Source organism: Marmota marmota, unplaced genomic scaffold, assembly GCF_001458135.2.
Source record: "Marmota marmota marmota unplaced genomic scaffold, marMar, whole genome shotgun sequence".
Classification (NCBI taxonomy): Eukaryota; Metazoa; Chordata; class Mammalia; order Rodentia; family Sciuridae; genus Marmota; species Marmota marmota.
The window spans coordinates 12,109,506-12,129,655 of NW_025999949.1; the positions used below are offsets into that span (position 1 = coordinate 12,109,506).

Consider the following 20,150-nt stretch of genomic DNA (forward strand, 5'->3'; position numbering starts at 1 on the left):
ATTTACAATCTATTTATTACCTGCTAAAGACAAATACTGTTTTCAGTGGGTTTAGGCATTTGGACATATCAGTAAACAAAGAGTAAATAATCCTTTCCCTTATAGAGCTTAAAGTGAAACTAACAATAAACACATAAATAAGTTAAGAAAGAAAGGTAGTATGTGGGAAGACAATAAGCTCTATAAGAAAAAAAAAATAGTTCAAGAGAAACCTGTCATGTCGGTATGTGTGTGCATAGTGGGTAGCAAGAAGTAAAGATAAATGTCCCATAAACTGGCAAAAAGGTATCTCACTAGAAAAGATAGAAAGGAAACAGTGTTCAGCCATGCTGATTCTCCAAGGGAGCATTGCATAGGGAAGAAACTAATGCCAAAGCTCTGTGCTAGGGCATATCCAACAAGCTGGACAAAGAATAAGGAAGCCAATATGATTGGACCAGCATGAGCCTGCAGAAGTGTAGTAGCATATAAGATCAAATCATTTAAGATCTAGTATATAACCCAGGCAAATATACCTACATCAAATGCTTTCAATTCCTTTATTGTGGTCACACTTCACAATGTATGCTTTGTTATTTTATCCATTTTGAAATATACTCAATTTTTAAATGTGCAGATTCAGCACCTAAAAACTTATTTCTCTGTGAAGCAAAGAAAACAACCATATATTTTTCAGAGTAAGTGTTGCCTTAGGATTATTGTAGGCTGGGCAGTGTGAAAGGGTCTCTAACTGGACAGGCTACCTGACAGGAAAACAAGAAAAAATTAGGGATCCCAGGTCAACTGGTGTACATGCCTACCTTCACCATAGAATACCTTATTTTGGGGCTCACTATTCAAAGAACCTTCTCTGAAGTATTCTAACATAAACCTACACTTTCAAATCTCTTTTCTAACAACTTTTTTAAAATTAAAAAGAAAAGTAATTGGGCTGGGGCTGGGGCTGTGGCTCAGTGGCAGAGTACCTGCCTAGCATGTGTGAGGCACTGTTTTCGATCTTTAGCACCACATACAAAAATAAATAAAATAAAGACACGCTGTCCACCTACAACTACAAGAAAAATTTTAAAAATGAAAATTTAAAAAAATGAAAGTAATCATTGAATATATATGAAAACAAAACAAATTTTTCCAGAGTAAAGTAATACAGGTAAAATAATACAAACATTGGTTTATTGTGTTTTCTTTTAATTTTCACCATCGTTCAGGATATTATAAACTTTGCTGCATTCAAGCACTCTGGCAGCATAATCTCAATCCTGAAGGTTAGGAACCTTGTTTTATTAAATTTCATACATCTAGCATATTTTGAATTTGATGCATGCTTTCTCAGTGAATTTCATCAATGAGCATTTCAGCTTGGGCAATCATTTCTATCATTAAGTTATTTAATGGCCTACTTCTGAAGTGTTTCTCTTGCATATTTCTATTGAGTCATTCATCTCAGTATCTTATTTTTGTGCAATAAGAAAGAGAGGAGGGAGAGACAGCCATAAAACTCAATTCTCCCCACTGTGTTATTCCCTCAGTTTTCTACCTAGGGATTTTCATTTAAGTAAACCAAAGACTACTGATGTTGGGTTAACATCTAAGTAGGGTCTAACTGTCTACAACCCATGCTACAATAATTTATGTGTAACATAAATGTGATTTTTGTTTTGCTTTACATTCTTACAAATTAATCCTGAAATAATGCTTTGGGGGTATACAGTAATCTCTCTAAAAATAATGATCTGTAATTTCTATGCTTACCCTGTTAATTTTAGATGTACAAAAACAATCATCATCATGAGAACTTAATGTGAATGAACATGTAAAAGTGGCATAGGTTTATTGTGAAAATAAATTTGTGGATAGAAATTAAAAAGTAATCAAATGAGATAAATTGGATATAAATAAGAATCATTTTGCAGAAATAATCTAAGAGGGTCTGTGGGGAAATTTTGAAAAACATATTTTGAAAAGTTTATCAAAACAGTTAAGCCTAAGATATGAGGACAGACCAGAAAGAATACAATAAGCATAAAAGGAGTATATAAAGAGTAGCTATGCTGGAAAATACTGACTTTTTAAATTTGAGTTTTAACTAAGCATTGGAGGGAGCTTAACAACCTCATATCTGTTCTGGTAAATTTGAAAATTTGTCACTTTAACACATCATCATAATATGGAAATTATACTTACGTAAGCACTGAGGTACTTCTCCACTCCAGGTACCATTCCCTACACAGGTCAAAACAGCAGGAAAGGAAAGTTCATATCCTGGAGAACAGATGTAGCTAATACTGAAGCCCCAGTCGAAATTTGTTCCTTCCAGTCTTCCATTAGAGATCTGTGGTGGAGTTGGGCAGGTAACAGCTGCAATTACATTAAAAGTGATTAAGACACAGCTGTTGAAATATCCTGAGTGTAAAAACAATAAATAAATATAATTAGAGGAAGCATATGTGCTAATTTAACCTTTTGGAGGACAATGCTATGTGACATGTTTTATTCTCCTAGTAGTATTCCTGAAACATCCCTGAAATTAATCCCTACAAGATGCTACTTTTTCTTGGCAAGATAATGGCTACTGGTTGTCAGAGATTCTTTTACAAAATAGCAAGCTTCCTGCCAGTTAAGGAAAGGCTATATACTACTACAACTGATAAATTATTGGTTTTATATAAAATTATTTTTCAAGACTTTTAGGCTAAAGAGCTTGGTGGTTTGGCTATATATGTTATCAGCATTGTAACTAAGGAATTTAGAAATAGTTATGTAGCAGTTGGGAAAGTAAAGATCACGTGTCTATTATAATAGTCGAATTGATTCCCATAACCACTTAGGTTCCTATGCTAAAACCTATTATAGAATTTATAAATGCATTGCTAAATTTTTAAAAATTTATTTGGTTTAAATTGTTTTAAGTTGTCCTCAAACAAAAGCAGGTTGATTAAGGTAGCAGAAATGAAAGGGATAGGAGAGGTACCAATTTCAAGGCCTAAAAATGAGAATGATAGTATTATGATGAATAGCAACATAGATAAATAAGTTTTAAAGTTTATTAACAATGCAATTGCCAGTGTGGATTAATGAATGTATAACTTATAAACTTGTCTGTTCATATATTTTTAATATACTAACTGTATATTTATAGTGATCCAATTCAGAAAGTGTATAATCCAGAAAAATGTCAAGCACATCGAAACTATTATTTTTATTGCAAACTATTAATTCATAGACATGTACAAACATACATGAATTATAAAATTCAACCATTATAAAACAATACAAATTGACACTGCATTCACAAATAATCATAAAAATTGGTGGAACTATTAGGAAAACATTTCCAGTGGATGAAATAAACAGCATATAGTAGCAAATCTAAATCCATATAGACAGAAAATAAATAATTAAATTTTGCATTCTTTGAAGAAACAAGTGCTCCCTTTTCTTAGAAGAATTACAGTTCTATAACTCAGACTAGCTGTTCCTAAATTAGAGAAAGTTTTTTCCCCCATCTTTAAATGACTTGACCCAAAGTGGCTTATTGGTTTACCAAATTAGTTATAATTCATTAAAGTTACATTCTTTGCAAAATATTCACCAATAAATATAAGTAATAATGGTGATTATATATCAAAGTACATTCTATTTGTGGTTTTTTTTTTGTTGCATTCATTGTTCCCACTTACAATAAGATATAATGCTTTTTTTTTCAAAATATCATTGTTAAATCCTGTATATTGCAATAGGCTTTTAAAGAAAAATGTATACATCATTTCTTAGTACCATGAAAAAGAATGAAACTGAAAATTTAAAAAAAAAACTGAATGTACTTTAAATTTTCATATAAAAATTAAGGAAATATGTGGTGGTTACCACTTGAAAATGTTGATAAAATAATCATCATACCTCTACAAGTTGGCATTATTCCACTCCATGTGCCATTAGTAGTACAAGTCCTGACTCTGGAACCATTTAATTCCATCGTATAGCCTGGCTGGCACATGTAAGAAACATTTTGTCCAACCACATAATCATCACCATATCTCAATCCATTGGCTGGTATGCCTGGGTCTCCACAACTGATAACTATCAGTATTGAATTAGAAGAACAGATGGTTAATGTGCATGTATTTAATGAAGAGAAGCAGTAAGCATATGGTACACTTAATACATAAGCAGGGGAAATTAGTTATCATTTTCATTTTTAACCATAAAACATAAGCATATTTAAACTACATACTTGCAGTTCTTGATTATGATCAGGTATGCTTATTAAAAATTCTATACACATAGTTCAGAAACTATCACTTAGAACCTTAAAAGTCTAGGTAAATATTCTATTACATTGTAGGGAATTCCAATGCAGTAACCCTTTTTAACCTGCATTATATGACCTCAGAAAAACCATCTTATGGAATCAGATTTCTAACATAGTATCTGAAATTTTTACTCCTACATGTGCCTTGCTGTACTAAGAGCATGTTTTCCCCACAGCATCACTCAATTGGATATAGCAATAGATTTTAATCAAAACAATGCTAAGACAAAAGAAATATTTTTGAATGAATATAAAATGTGAAATGATTACACATAGGGTAGTATGCCTGATTTGTACACTCAGTGGGCTCAAATTTTTAAAAAGAAAACATTACTCGTTTGGGGTAAATCAATTTCCCATTTCTAACAAATAATTATCAACCCAAGCAGAAGGCAACCCTCAAAAAATTGCAACCTCTACCCTAAAATGTACTTGCTACCTGAACTTGGATGGGTTTGAGGTCTTCCAATCCAAATTCTTCACCAATATTCCATAGTATTATCAACCTAATACAGGGATATTTCTGCCCTCAAGCACACCATGCATATACCATCTAACCCTCCACACTTGCAATCAACCCCCACTGGAAGGTAAGGACAACAAAGAAGTGTGAACCTCTCTCTACTAATGACACAATCAATCAGCAGTGTTAAAAGCATTGATGGTCCCAGAGCAAGAATGAGAATAGGGAGGCCAAACAGGGTCAGGGCTACCAGGCTGTGAGGAGCCAAAGCCTAGGACCTAGCTAAGGAATACTGGGAGGCAGAGTGCTCATTCCAAGTTCTCAGCACATGTTCCATTGTCCCATTGGAATTCAGTTATAAAACACAAATTCAAAGATAAAACTATTAAGAATTTAGGATGGCCATGAAAGAGCATTAGTTTCTAAATACAGTTTCTAGCATGGGATGATTATCAACTGCACTGATTTTTATACCCAAGTGTCACTGCATGTATAATATAATGACTTATTTATGACACTACCTAAAAACTTTCAAAAGATTTGAGAAAATCTTAGAAAATACAAATAACACAAAATTCTATTTTAAAATGAAATATATCAAAGATTATGAATAAGTTACAAAAGTGCTAACTTTTTTGAGGCAAAAATTTTGAGTAAGATTTGGTCAACAAATTGGGTAAAAGTTTTCAGGCAGCTAAGAAAAAGCAAAATACAAGTTATGGTTTTTATTTTCTGAAGATTAAAAACAATGCAATAGACTTGCCTTTTAATCTACCAAGTCTTTTTATTCTTAAAGGGTAAGTAATTTTCCCAGGTAAACTTGGATTATTATTTCTCCCTCTCTTTCTCCCTCCCCTCCTCTCCTCTCCTCNTCTACACAACAAATGGTTTCATAAAATATGTACATCACTCATGTAAACTGAATTATATTTTAAGTAAAAATTTGGACTTGGAGATAAAAATATGCTTTTGGAATCATTTGGATGGTTAGCAGGACTGTTAGGTCAAAAAAGAAAAGAAAAACTCAGAGTCAGTGTATGTTTCTCCTCTCTCCTCTCTCCTCTCCTCTCCTCTCCTCTCCTCTCCTCTCCTCTTCTCTCTCTCTGCCATTCTCTCTCTCTTTATCTCTCCACATCTTTCTTAAATTAACATTTCTCAATATTTTGGAGGTCCAAGTCAGACTGAGACAGTCAGCGTAGTTAATTAATGTTTGGGTCAGGAAGATAGGGGTTTATTCAAAAGGAAATACAATGCTAATACCTCCAGAGCACTTCCCTCTCCTCAAACTTGTTGCCAAGGTTACCTGCCTCCAGGGAATTGTTTCTCTCTGCAAGGAGTTGTTCATGAATACTCCCTGGGTAGCTCCTTTCCTGCCTTTTCTGCCAGATATAAAAAAAACAGGGAGAGGTAAACCCTGAACAGTTCTCTTATCACCCTTTTGGTCACCAGGTAGGCAAGATAAGAAGAGGAGGGGAAACAAGAAGAAATTAAACCTAAAACCTATAAAAGGTACAGGATACCCCCACTCCCTCAGGGCACCAGCTCTGGACACCCTCCTCTCTAGAGGAGTCTCTCTCTCTCTCTTGTCTTGACATTTCCCAGGTGTTCAATCTTCAACACCAGGGGAACTGGACATGATTCTGATTTTCAAGACTAGTTTCACAAGGTTAAGGACTAAGAACAGGTTAAGGCATGGAAAACCATAATATGGGACTTCAACTGAATTGTATTTATTATTTTGTATTAAGATTCATCAATAACTAAAAAAAAATTTTAAAAAGATTTATGAATAGCAATATTTTTTCATATTATTCTTACCTGTTGAGCCCAGGAAGTTTTACAATTATGAGTAACAGCATTTAAATTAAAGAATGATATTAAGGATACTCAATCTTATAATTTTTGGAGCCCACAAGACAGTTTATTGAAATAAAACTTTTGAGTCTTTCTATCTTACTTCTATTTAGAGTTTTGTATACAGAAAGATTTTTATTCCTGTGATTATGGATGAGTAAAAATATTTTTAATGATACAACTGAAATAGATAAGAAATTAAATAATCATATTCTTTACTAAAAATGATATTTCTTTCTTGCAGTTTCAAAATTTATAACCATGTGAAAATGATTATATACTTTCACTTTTTATTTTTTTATTAAAAATTTATTTTTTGGGCTGGGGATGTGGCTCAAGTGGTAGTGCACTTGCCTGGCATGCGTGGGGCACTGGGTTCGATCCTCAGCACCACATAAAAATAAAAAAAATAAAAAGATGTTGTGTCCACCGAAAACAAATATTGAAAAAAAAATTTTCTCTCTCTCTCTCTCTCTCCTCTCTCTCTCTTTCAAAAAAAACTTATTTTAAGTCATCTTATATTTTTTTGACCATTATTACTAATTAAGAAGAGCAATTGACAACATCTATAAATGGTTATTTTCTAGACAGTGCTTTTAGAGATTGAATTTGAATCTTGGCAAGAAGAAACAGCCAATCCATTTGTAGGGCACATGAGCTGAGATGCATCCACCAGAAAGGACAGAGGGTTTATTTTATACATTCACTAAGAAAGAGTTGTGCATATTGTGTCAGCATAATGAATGAAATGTCAGACAATAAAAGCTTCAGAAGGATTTGTTTGGTGACTTCCTAATGAAGCAAAGGCCAATCAAAGAGACAGTTTCCAATAGCAACAGTTTTTGTAAACAGCACCTGCTCTGCAAGTCAGTTCTTTCACTACCAGCTTGTTTTCAGCAACCAAAAAAGGCTTTGGGGTTTTTTTTCAGGAAAAACCTTAGATTAGTAGCTCTTTAGGGTTTCACCCCAAAATTTAGAGACATCAGTTCTGTGGTTCATTTCAAGAATATCTTCAAAAATTATCATAATCCTTAAATGTACAACACACACACACACCAACAAATTCCATGAAGCTGTTTTTTCTTCTATGTTGTGTAATCAGAACCTAATCTAGTACATGACTCATGATTAGAGATTAAATACTTATTTAAAGAATAAATATGAAAATAGTATATGAAGAAATGATAAATTGTCAGCTCAAATTGTAATATATATATATATATATATATATATATATATATATACAAATCGTTTTAATGGTTTGAATTTGTTTTTGTTTTTTGGTACTGGGGATTAAACCCAGGTGTGCTTTACCAATGAGTTACATCCCCGGTCCTTTTTATTTTGAGATATGGTCTCTCTAAATTTAGTAGGGCTTTGCTGTTTTTCTAAGGCTGGACTCAAACTTGAGATCCTCCTGCTTCAGACTTCAGAGTCACTGGAATTACAGGTGTGCACCTCTGCTCCCCATTGAATATGTTTTGTGGGAGGTTTCTCATTACTCTATTTTGTAATTGATATTTATTTGTGATAAATATAAATCAATAAACTAAAATGAAATAATTGTAATTCCAAATGATTTTTATCACTTCAAAACTATTCTTCCTTTTAAATTCTTATGTGAACAATATAAATGTGCATTTTAAAATAAAGTAACATAATTTCTTCCAGAGTTTTCTTAAATAATTCATTTTTAACTTAATATCTAATGGACATTTTTGTACCTTAACAGGTAGATCCATGTAATGTATTTTTAATTGTATAATATCTCATGTAGATACACATGCAATCTAAAATATGTAAACAAACTCCCATGGACTAATATTTGAATGATTTCATATTTTCCTTTTATAAACAATGCAACAATGTACATGCTTGCTGGCCCATGCTTTACACATGTGCATTGTCAGGCTTCTACCTTCAAGACCAGAAGAATTCTACTGTAGGAGCATGAAGTTCTAGAAAGATGAAACACACTATAGTTCTGAATTTGTATAATCTCCCAAATCAGAAGTTTATTTTCTTTTTACATTCCCAAAAGGTTGGATTTTTCAAACTTAACTTTGGCACTATTTTTAACATTTAGAGCGAACTGATTCTTGGGGTTTTGGTGCATTGTAGGATTTTCAGCAGTATCCCTGATATCTACCTACTAGATTCCAATAGCAACCCACAACCTTGTACTGTGTCTTTTGGAAATATATCCAGATATTGCCAAATGTCCTGGGAAGCAAAATGGGCCCTGGTTGAGAGCTGCTGAAGAGCCAAAGATTCATGTTTAGCTTCACTGCACCCAGTTTCATGATTGATATCTCTAGCACCCCCTGTGTAAGAGTAGTCCCATCCTCAGACCTATTGTGTGTAAGAAAAATTCTTTGAGAATTCTCAGATTTGTGACAGTAAGAGGCATTTCCATGCTGGTCTGGAACAAAAGGTTGAAATTCCTATATCAATAAACTTGATTAAATATATTTTCCTGGTTCAAATGAATAAGACCTGCCAGATGCAGAATGTTGAGCATTGGACATTTTGGAAGCAAAAATCCTAGTTGGAAAAGAAAGAAAGAGAGAGAGAGAGAGAGAGAGAGAGGGTTGGTTAGCTACCCTTGGGGAAAAAAAAGAAGAAAGAAGGAAGGAAGGAAGGAAGGAAGGAAGGAAGGAAGGAAGGAAGGAAGGAAGGAAGGAGAAAAATCATCCAAGCAAACCAATGAGCATATATCATTTTAGTCATGAAAGTTAACCCTTACTCCACTTGACAAGCCCCGTCCTGGCACAGGCTGTGATTTCTTCCTAAAATGTTGTGTACATTGTACACTGTGGGCTCTAAGCACCAGACATGGTCCTGCCTGGTAACCATGGAAAGGTAAGAAAACCTGTATGACTAACATCCTGTTTTTTGTGCTGACAAGGAAAAAATAAAGGAGGGGGGGTGAATTAATATTTATTTGTAGTAAGTTTGAGATCTTGTCTCTCAATCTGAACATCACAGAAAATAACTTCAGCAAATTTTAAAATGAGGGTACTGTTTTGAGCTACCTGACATTATGATATATATCCCTTTCTTCCAGCTTGGCTTAGTTCTGGGAATGTTATTCAACATTTATAATTTCTCTGCTAACTTGTGCATTATTCTTGAATGGGTGATTTTGTTTTAGTAATAGAATCTTTTATCCACCTAGAGAAAACTAGTTATTTTGAGAAAGCCTCTCACTCAATATTGAAAGTGGGTTTAACAAGAATCTCACAACAGTTACAGGATGAGTGCTGGGAAAAGGCAGGAAGTTTTGCTTGTGAGGCCAACTTCTAGAGAAAGAATCATTGAAAGGGCAATTTCTCAACTCTGCCAGCATCCAAGATAGATGAATAATGCAGGTAGAATTTTCTTTCTTTCTTTCTTTTTTTAAACCAACATCTCTACTACTAGGCATGGGGAATTGAGTACACTTTTATTATTAAATTATATATTTACAAAATATTTCCAAAATTCAAGTGGACAGGAAATATCATAGCTAACATATCTACACATGTGACTGGAATGGGGCTTTTAAAAAATCAGTGTGTGTGTGAGTGTGTGTGTATGTTTGTGTGTGTGTGTGTGTGTGTTGCTGCTGGACAATCAAACAAATGGCTTTGTAAAGTATAAAACACATATGTATAAACTCACAAATATTTCAAGTAAATAATTATTTTTAAATATAAAAAAAAATAAAACATACTTGTACAGTTAGGCAAAACTCCAGACCATGTTCCATTGGCTGTGCACTGTCTAACTGAAGGTCCAGAAAGGATATATCCCTCCATGCAGGAATAAATGACTGAACTGGAAAATGTTGTGCCATCAATTCTAAAGACTTTCCCATTGGCTGTTGTTCCTGGGTTGCCACACTGTATAGCTGTAAAGAAAAGAGATTAAGAATTACAAAAACTAATGCAATTAGAAATCCTTTCCAAAAGAGTTAATGCCTAAATAATCCTTTAAAATTATTCAAAGAAGCAGAATAATTTAAATTTAAATAATTTAAATAATTAAAATTCTCCAAAATAAGCAGAAAACTATCTTTTTTAGGTAGTCAAAATTCAAGATGAACTTTTGTTGATTTTATTAGCTTAATTACTGGGATGCAAATCATAATAACACATGTTTTTTCAACTTCTGTTAGAAGCTTCAGTAAATATTTTAAAATTAAAGCAATTACTTGCAGAGTATTGTCTTCAGGTATCACAAAATCTTTCAGAGAAGGATTTTAAGAGTCTGCCTAAAAAGCTTTTCATGTAAAATTGAGAGATATGTAAAAATAAGATACAATATTAATTATATTTATACTTAGAGGGCAAATAAAAATACAATTTAAAATATAACTGATTTGCTTTAAAACAGTTATAATCTTTATTTACGTGCCAAGAAGTATTAAAAAAATAAACTGAGAAAAACATAAAGTAACTGAATTCTAATAGTTTATATTAAGTTTTCAATATATCCTAAACAGTAACATTATATGTAAATGCCTATCAGTAATTAACTATTTTATAATATGTTTAAATATCTGCCATCAAAACCAAGTGAATTTTAAAAGTTTCTTAAAAGCAATCCTATAGCAAATGTAATATTAAATTTTGTTGTAATATCAGAAGGCATTTTAATACTTTAAGAATTTAAGGCTATCTTTAGCATATAAAGCAGGATTATAATTTCAGAAAGTGTCATATATATCCCTTGCTTCATCTCAAATATTCATCTTTCCTGTCACTGACAGTGGTGCTTGGTATATGTGTATGTATGCACAGATAAGGACCTTCATGTTTCACATACAAATACAAAAATTCAAACTCTAGACGTCATTTTCAGCAAAATCTGTGATATAGCAGTCATTTTAACTTATCAAGCATAATCATGCTTTTCCAAGATGAAACTCTTGTCATATATATTTGTCATGTATAATTAACCTTGACACAAAGCAAGAAGTATTTGTTTAATTATCATTCTTTTTTGAAAATGTCATGTGGTTTACTCTTTGAAATAGGGAGCCAGGCCAAGTCACATTTCTGCACAGGAAAACCAAGAACTCTTTAGTCATGGTAGTATCAGGTCATAGTCAAATCATACTTTCATTTCTACTTTCCCATCTTTAATTTCCCCACACCTAATATACAAATTTCTCTTATCCAAAATGCTTTTTTTTAATAAACATAAACTAAATTAAGTAAGATGAAAAAGATAAGTGCAAATATTTATGATCAGGAAAGACTGGAAGCTTGTTGGAAACAAAGAAAAGAAGCAGCAAGTACTTTGCCTCTGTTAGATTGACATCTGGGGAAAGAGTACTTTTTTTGTTTTCTGTGAGTAATGCTGTAATTATATTCAGCACTAGCTGACAAAACCATCCTTCCTTTTAAGAGTCATTTCCTAGTAGTCAATTGACCTTAAAAAAAGTGACAGTTGATATTTATTGACCACTTACAATAAATGTGACAACCCCAACTCTTCCAGTATTATTTAATTCTCACAACAATGATATGAGTTAGTACTAATATCAACACCATTCCTTGCTAGAGAACTGAGGCCCAGAGAGGCTAGGTAACTTGTCCAATGTCATACAGCTATTAATGGAAGATCATTCATCCAGTATAGATTCTTACCAATGATTCTGTTAATATATATAAAACCACGGGATCATATTCAAGCTAACGACAAGCATAAACATGTTTGCCAATTGGATATTTGTTGCATCAGATGCTTTATATAAAGTATATTTTAAATGTTTAATTTCCTTTGTTACTAGAGACCACTTTTTGTTTTTAAGGAACTAAATAATTAAAAAATAATAATACATAGCCATTTCTAATACATCCAAAAATAAATGAAAATATAAGGAATAAAAAGAGTCCCTTACAGAAAGAATCCTGATCAAATGCTTATATATGCATAAATGTGTATATATGTTAATATAAATATGTATTGATTTTAACATTTATTTCAACATTGGGTTAGGCATAGTACACAATAGTGAAGTACCACCATTTTAAATGTATAATCATACCATGCATGGTATTCTATAGCTGCATACCTTATTTTTCTTTCTTAACACTATAATTAGTGCATCTTCTATCACAAAGTTTAGTAACAGTGTGATTTTCCATGTGTGTATATTCATACTTTACCCAATCTCCTATTGATAAACATTAAATTTCATTTAATTCTCTCTTGCTTTTCTATCAGTTTGGCTATACAATAATCTAGCATATCCATAACTCTACGTTGATCTTGTTTCTAAGATAAACATCTGATAGTAGAATCACTGGCTCATTTAAAAATTTTTACAAAATACTTTAAAATTGTTTAAAGTATATTGCTGTAGAGTCATCAAAAATATTATAATATGCCACTTGTAACAGTATAATATTTTTCTATTTTCACACATCTTACAAAATACCATTTGTTACCATTTTTATAAAATGGTCATTTTGTCATGCTGTTTTCTTTAAGTTAACACTTCTCTATTCATGAATTAAGTCATTTTAATGCCATTTAAAATTTTTATTTTTATATGAACTTTACCATTCATATGCTTTTACATTTTATTATAAATTAGAGTAACATAATACTACAAAATATTTGAAATAAAGAATAAAATAGTACTAGTTTCATAACTCTGTTATATGATTATTTTGTGTAATTCTCTTCATAATTTCCCTCATGAATAATATTTTCCATTATTCTAACAAAATATATAATTCTAATCTTATTATTTATTAACATTTATATGATATACATTTTCTCATATTGCCTCAGAGACTGTATTTTAATATTTTTTGATTATGCACTATTAAAATATGTACATATACAATTATTTATATAATATTTTCCTAGATTAGAATTATGAATAATTAGAAATAATAAATTGCTATTTCATGATTTTATACTTTCTTTACTAATATTAATTTTTTAGGGAGAATTCCTCAGAAGTGGAATGATAAATCAAACTATAGATTATTCTATTACTATTTATGTATTTAAAAAAATGTTCTCAAAATGTAATAATAAAATCATCCTGAATGGGAAAAAACACACCACTCACATGGATCATGTAAACAAGCAGGGGTTTCTATCTTCATATCAGATAAAGTGGACTTCAAACCAAAGTCTGTCAAAAGGGCATTTCATACTGCTTAAGGGAATCATACATCAACATGACATAACAATCATAAACATTTATGCCCCAAACAATGGAGCATCTACATATATCAAACAAACACTTCTAAATTTCAGGAATCAAATAGACCACAACAAAATAATGCTGGGTGACTTTAACATACCTCTCTCACCACTAGATAGATCTTCCAAACAAAAACTAAACAAAAAAACTATAGACCTCAATAATGCAGTCAATAATTTAGACTTAACCGACATATATAGAATATTTCATCTACTGATGAGTGAATACACTTTTTTTTCTCAGCAGCACATGGATCCTTTTCTAAAAGAGATCATATGTTATGCCACAAAGCAAGTCTTAACAAAACAAAACAACAAAAAAAAAAAAACAGAGATATTACCCTGAATTATATCAGACCATAATGGAATGAAATTAGAAATCAATGATAAAATAAAAAACAGAAGCTACTCCAACACCTGGAGAGTAAAGAACACCCTACTGAATGATGTATGAATAAGAAGACATCAAGGATGCGATTTAAAAAAAAAAATTCATAAGGGTAAATGAGAACTCCAATACAACATGTCAAAATCTCTGGGACACTATGAAGGCAGTGTAATTAATTAAAATAATTTAAATCAGAGCTGAAATCAATGAAATTGAAACAACAGAAACAACTGAAAAAATTGACAAAAATAAAAATTTGCTTTTTTGAAAAAATAAATAAAATTGATAAACCCGTGGCCACCCTAAGAAAAGAGAGAGAGAAGACACAAATTATTAAAATTTATGATGAAAAAGGAAATATCACAACAGACACTACTGAAATACAGAAAATAATTAGAAACTATTTTGAAAAATTATACTCCAGTAAAATAGAAAATCCAAAAGAGGGCTGGGGCTATGGCTCAGTGGTAGAGCACTTACCTGGCACATGTAAGATATTGGGTTCGATCCTCAGCACCAAATAAAAATAAAATAAAGATATTGTGTCCATCTACAACTAATATATACAGAAATGTATATATATATGCGTGTGTCTGTGTGTGTAAAAGAATGTCCCAAAGACACCAACAAAGTTTTAGAGACATATGATCTGCCCAAACTAAATCAGGAAGACAAACAATTTAAACAGATCAATTTCAAGGAAGGAAATAGAAGACTCCATCAAAAGCCTACCAACCAAGAAAAACCCAGGACTAGATGGATTCTCAGCTGAGTTTGTAGAACTTGTAGAGACCTTCAGAGAAGAATTAATACCAATGTTCCTCAAATTTTTCCATGAAATAGAAAAGAAGGGAACCTTTCCAAACTCATTCTACAAAGTTAGTATCACCCTCATTCCAAAGCCAGAGAAAGACTCAACAAGGAAACAAAACTTCACACCAATATACCTGATGAACATAGACACAAAAATTCTCAATAAAATTCTGGCAAATCTCATATAAAAACATATATAAAAGATAGTGCACCATGATCAAGTTGGTTCATCCCAGGGATGCAAAGTTGGTTCAACACATGGAAATCAATAAATGTAATTCACCACTTTAATAGACTCCTATGCTCTTGGATAGGCAAAATTAATGTTGTCAAAATGGCCATACTACCAAAAGCAGTATACAGAGTCAATGTGATACCAACTAAAATCCCAACATCAGAGCTCATAGAAATAGAAAAAGTAATTATGAAACTCATTTGGAAAAATAAGAGACTCAGAATAACCAAAGCAATCCTTAGCAAGAAGAATTTTTTGTGAAGCAGGAGGCATCACAATATCAGACCTTAAACTATACTCCAGAGTCACAGTAAAAAAAAAAAAAAAAAAATGGCATGGTATTGACACCAAAACAGACATGTAGACCAATAGCACAGAATAGAAGACACAGAGACAAACCCACATAAATACAGTTATTTCATATTAGACAAAGGAGCCAAAAACATATATTGGAGAAAAAATAGCCTCATCAAATGGTGCCAGGAAAACTGAAAATCCATATGCAACAAAACAAATTTAAACCCCTCTCTCTCACCATGCACAAAACTCAACTCAAAGTGGATCAAGGACCTAGGAATTGAACCAGAGACCCTACACCTAATAGAAAAAAAAAAAAAAGTAGGCCCAAATCTTCATCATGGCAGATTAGGCCCCACCTTCCTTAATAAGTAAGACTCCTTTAGCACAAGAAATAAAATCAAGAATCAATAAATGGGATGGATTCAAATTCTAAAGCTTCTTCTCAGCAAAGAAACAATCAATGATGTAAAGAGATAGTCTACATTTTGGGAGCAAATTTTTGCCACACACACATCAGATAGAGCACTAATCTCCAGGATATATAAACAAGTCAAAAAACTTAGCACCCCAAAACCAAAATAACCCAATCAATAAATGGGCTGAGGAACTGAACAGATACTTTGAAGAAAATGATATATAATCAATCAACAAATATGTGAAAAAAAATGTTCAACATCCTTAGTAATTAAAGAATTGCAAATCAAAACTACTCTAACATTTCATTTCATTCCAGTCAGAATGGCATTTATCAAGAATACAAGAAACAATAAGTGTTGGCGAGGATGTGGGGGTGGGAGGCACACTCATACATTGCTGGAAGGACTGAAAATTGTTGCAATCAATGTGGAAAATAGTATGGAAATTCCTTATAAACTTGGAATGGAAACACCTTTTGACCCAGCTATTCCACTCCTTAGTCTATACTCAAAGGACTTAAAACCAGCATACTACAGTGATGCAGCCACCTCATGTTTATAGCAGCACAATTCACAATAGCCAAACTATGGAACTAACCTAAATGACCTTCAGTAGATGAATGAATAAAGGAACTGTGATTTTATATATATATATATATATACACACACACACACACACACACACACACACACACAATATTACTCAGCAATAAAAGAGAATAAGATTATGGCATTTGCAGGTAAATGAATGAAGCTGGAAAATATCATGCTAAGCAAAATAAACTAATCTCAAAAATCCAAAGGCCAAATGTTTCCTCTGATAAGTGGGTGCTAATCTATAATGAGAAGGGCATAGGATGAGTGGAGGAAGTTTGTATTGGGCAAAAGGTAGAGGGAAGAGAGGAGGGGACATGGGGATAGGAAAGATGGTTGAAGGAGACGAACTTCATTACCCTAGGTACATGTATGATTGCATAAATGGTGTGACCCTAATTTATGAACAACCAGAGAAGTGAAAAATTGTGCCTCATTTGTGTACAATGAACCAAAAAATATTCTGCTGTCATGTATAACTGATTAGAACAAATAATTTTAAAAAATTTAGAAAAAGTTAAAAAAATCATCCTGCTATGTTTTAAAGTTTTAGTTTTACTGCACCCACCAGAATTTCACATTTCCATTTTAAGAATAAGTGGGAATTTTGTCATGATGATTAATCATAATTTTCTCATTAGTGGTTCTGTGTATTTTTTTCTATAGCTTAATATTTTTTCTTTTATGTATTTTTGCTCATGTACTTTGTTGGTTCATCTACTAAAATCTGTTTTCTTAAATGAAATGTATGAAGTCTGTTTATGTGATAAATATTAAATGTTATACTGCTATGGCTTATAGTTTTACTAGTAATCATAATGCACATGTCAACAAAACATCAGAATAGCAATCTGCATTTCAAGTTTAAAGTATTTTATAGAACAGCATTGAAAAGTACTGACTTAGGCTCTGTGCAGTGGCACATGCCTGTAATCCTAGCAGCTCAGGAGGCTGAGGCAGGAGGATTTTGAATTAAAAGTTAGTCTCAGCAAAAGCAAGGTGCTAAGCAACTCAGTGAGACCCTGTGTCTAAATCAAATAAAAAATAGGGCTGGGGATGTGGCTCAGTGGTTGAGTGTCCCTTAGTTTAATCCCCAGTACCAAAAAAAAAAAAAAGTACTGACTTAAATATCACTCATACATAATGTAATTAGGAGATATAATGACTACATCATTGTAATCTGCCTTCAGAAAATAATTTTGAGAAATAAAGTGAACAGTTTAGCATACTTAACTATATTTTTCTCAGCAACTACATTCTCCAACTTCTCTCCCTGAATCAATTTAATTGCAACTCTCACGATTATTAGAATTCATCTAGTTAAAAAAGATAACTATGTTTCCAAGAATATAGATAATAATTTTTAAAATAATGAAAAATATTTTTTATAATTCAGTCAATCAAAAAACTCAAGAATGTTCTAATGGGAAATATTTCCTATTTACACACCAATAAGTTTAATATAAGTAAAATCACAAGGGTAATTTTCCAAGATTTCATTTTGTAGTCAATCTTGTAAACTTCTAAAAACTTAGAAGGTAAAACAGATACTCAGGTAACTTTCATGTAAAAACCACCTATTTTTCCCTACTGCGTATACTTACATGAAGTAAAAATAAACCCTTTTAACAAATATTTGTTTTATTTTTACAATCTAAATGTTTTTTATGTTGTGAATAATGTTTGTATGTAAATGAGTGATGAAAATAATGTAATTTTTGGAATTAAAGGGTGCTATCTCTAAAACTAAAAATACTATTGTTTTTATTTTGTAATTGAGGGCAGGGCAATACAAGTAATTTTATTAGTAGTATTCAATTGAATTTGGATACATGTTAAATTTCAGAACTCACAGTATACTCCTTTTCTGCTTGAGATTACCTTTGCATTCTGGTTGCCTTCCAGTCCAACTACCATTGGCTAAACATGTTCTTTCTTCTGAGCCATGAAGGGTATAACCAGTATCACAAGCAAAACGTACAGTACTTTTAGTTCTGAAATCACTTTCCTGTCTTGAACCATGACCAGGAGTCCCCGGATCCCCACAAGTACCAGTGGCATCACCTGCAATGCAGTAAAGTTCAAGTTAATTTATCTCAATAAACATTTATAATTTTTAATGTTTAATAAATTTTTAACATTTAGGCCAATAGTCTAGAAGGCATTTGTTTTTGTGAATGTTGTGTTTGAACATGATAACTTGATATAGTAATAATTTCTATTTCCCAACTGACTATAGTCATATAAAGAAAAAACATAGGTGAAAAAGAAAATTGTTGCAGAGTATGGTATTATTTTCTTTATCAGTGATATTTGGAGACCTTAAATAGGTTACAGACATTTCATTAGTAATTCCTGAACCTAGTAAATAACCAACCTAATGGAAAATTTATAGCTGACAGTCCTATAGATTCAAATAACAGTGAACTTATAAAACTAACATTAAAAACTGGATTCAGTAATTTACATTTTCCTTCTCTGTATTTAGTAAGTACTGATAATATTTTTGCAGTTCATCTAGCACTGTGGTGTCTTCTAGGGAACATAAATATTATGGTACAGTTCTTTCTATTGGCTAAAATTTATCCCCCTAATTTTCACTACCTAGGATGAATAAACTGCACATTTCTCATATATTGATAATAAAAATAAATTCTATATGTAACCCAAAATTAGAAACTGCTGGGGCTGGGGATGTGGCTCAGCAGTAGAGCGCTGGCCTAGCGTGTGCAAGACACTGGGTTCGATCCTCAGCACCCCATAAAAAAAATAAAATAAAGGTGTTGTGTCCAACTACAACTAAAAGTATATATATTATAGCAATTTAAGCAGTTTATTATATATATAATAAACTGCTTAAATTGCTAGTAATTATTTTGTTAATGACTGGACATGAATTTTAAAAATTTTCATGTTAAGAATTTACTATCTACTCAATATCTTAAGAATTTATTCAGTGCTTTGCTCACTTCCTAAATAATTCTAGTCAAAATGTCTTACTACATATCCAGAGAGACAGAGAGAACAAATGAGCAGTGAATACAAAAGTATTGAAAATGTTATTTTTCGAGATGTCTGTTTGACATGGTCTGTGTATTTGGTGTCTTTAAATTTCTTTATTTTCATGTGATGTAATATTAATAAACACACAAAATTGTATGATCAGCATTTCACTTTCAAATATCTATGCATAATTTGTTATTTTTTTTTTACACTTTGGTAGCCCATAATGAATTATCTGAGAATTAACATCACAATGAGTTTCTTAGACTTTAAGTCTCATGAAAATTAGTTTTATTAAACATAATTTTAAAATATGTAGATTAATTTGAAGTCCTAGGCAATCACTTCATAGAAATTAACCACTAGTTGTAAGATCTGTACACCAACTAACCAAGTCACAATTTTAATATCTAAAGGGAGTATAATGTAAGACAACTACTGATGAGTTATCAGAATGATCTCCCCATGAATAAATAAAATTATATAGACAATGTACAATATATAAGTAAAAAAAGGCAGAAAAATAATCAAAATATCTATATAATGAATAAAGGGAATTC

General features: G+C 31.9%; 1 protein-coding gene across 6 annotated transcripts in view; it reads right to left on the minus strand.

The window, feature by feature from the left end:
* Positions 1-20,150, minus strand: part of Csmd3 (CUB and Sushi multiple domains 3) — a 1,105,037-nt gene that overhangs the window by 22,272 nt on the left and 1,062,615 nt on the right. For all 6 annotated transcript variants that reach the window (XM_048802035.1, XM_048802036.1, XM_048802034.1 and 3 more), the window contains 4 exons: positions 18,469-18,651; positions 10,345-10,521; positions 3,901-4,080; positions 2,185-2,358 (listed from right to left, as the gene is read on the minus strand). In XM_048802035.1, the coding sequence (XP_048657992.1) occupies positions 2,185-2,358; positions 3,901-4,080; positions 10,345-10,521; positions 18,469-18,651 (714 nt within the window). The remainder of the gene's footprint in view (positions 1-2,184; positions 2,359-3,900; positions 4,081-10,344; positions 10,522-18,468; positions 18,652-20,150) is intronic.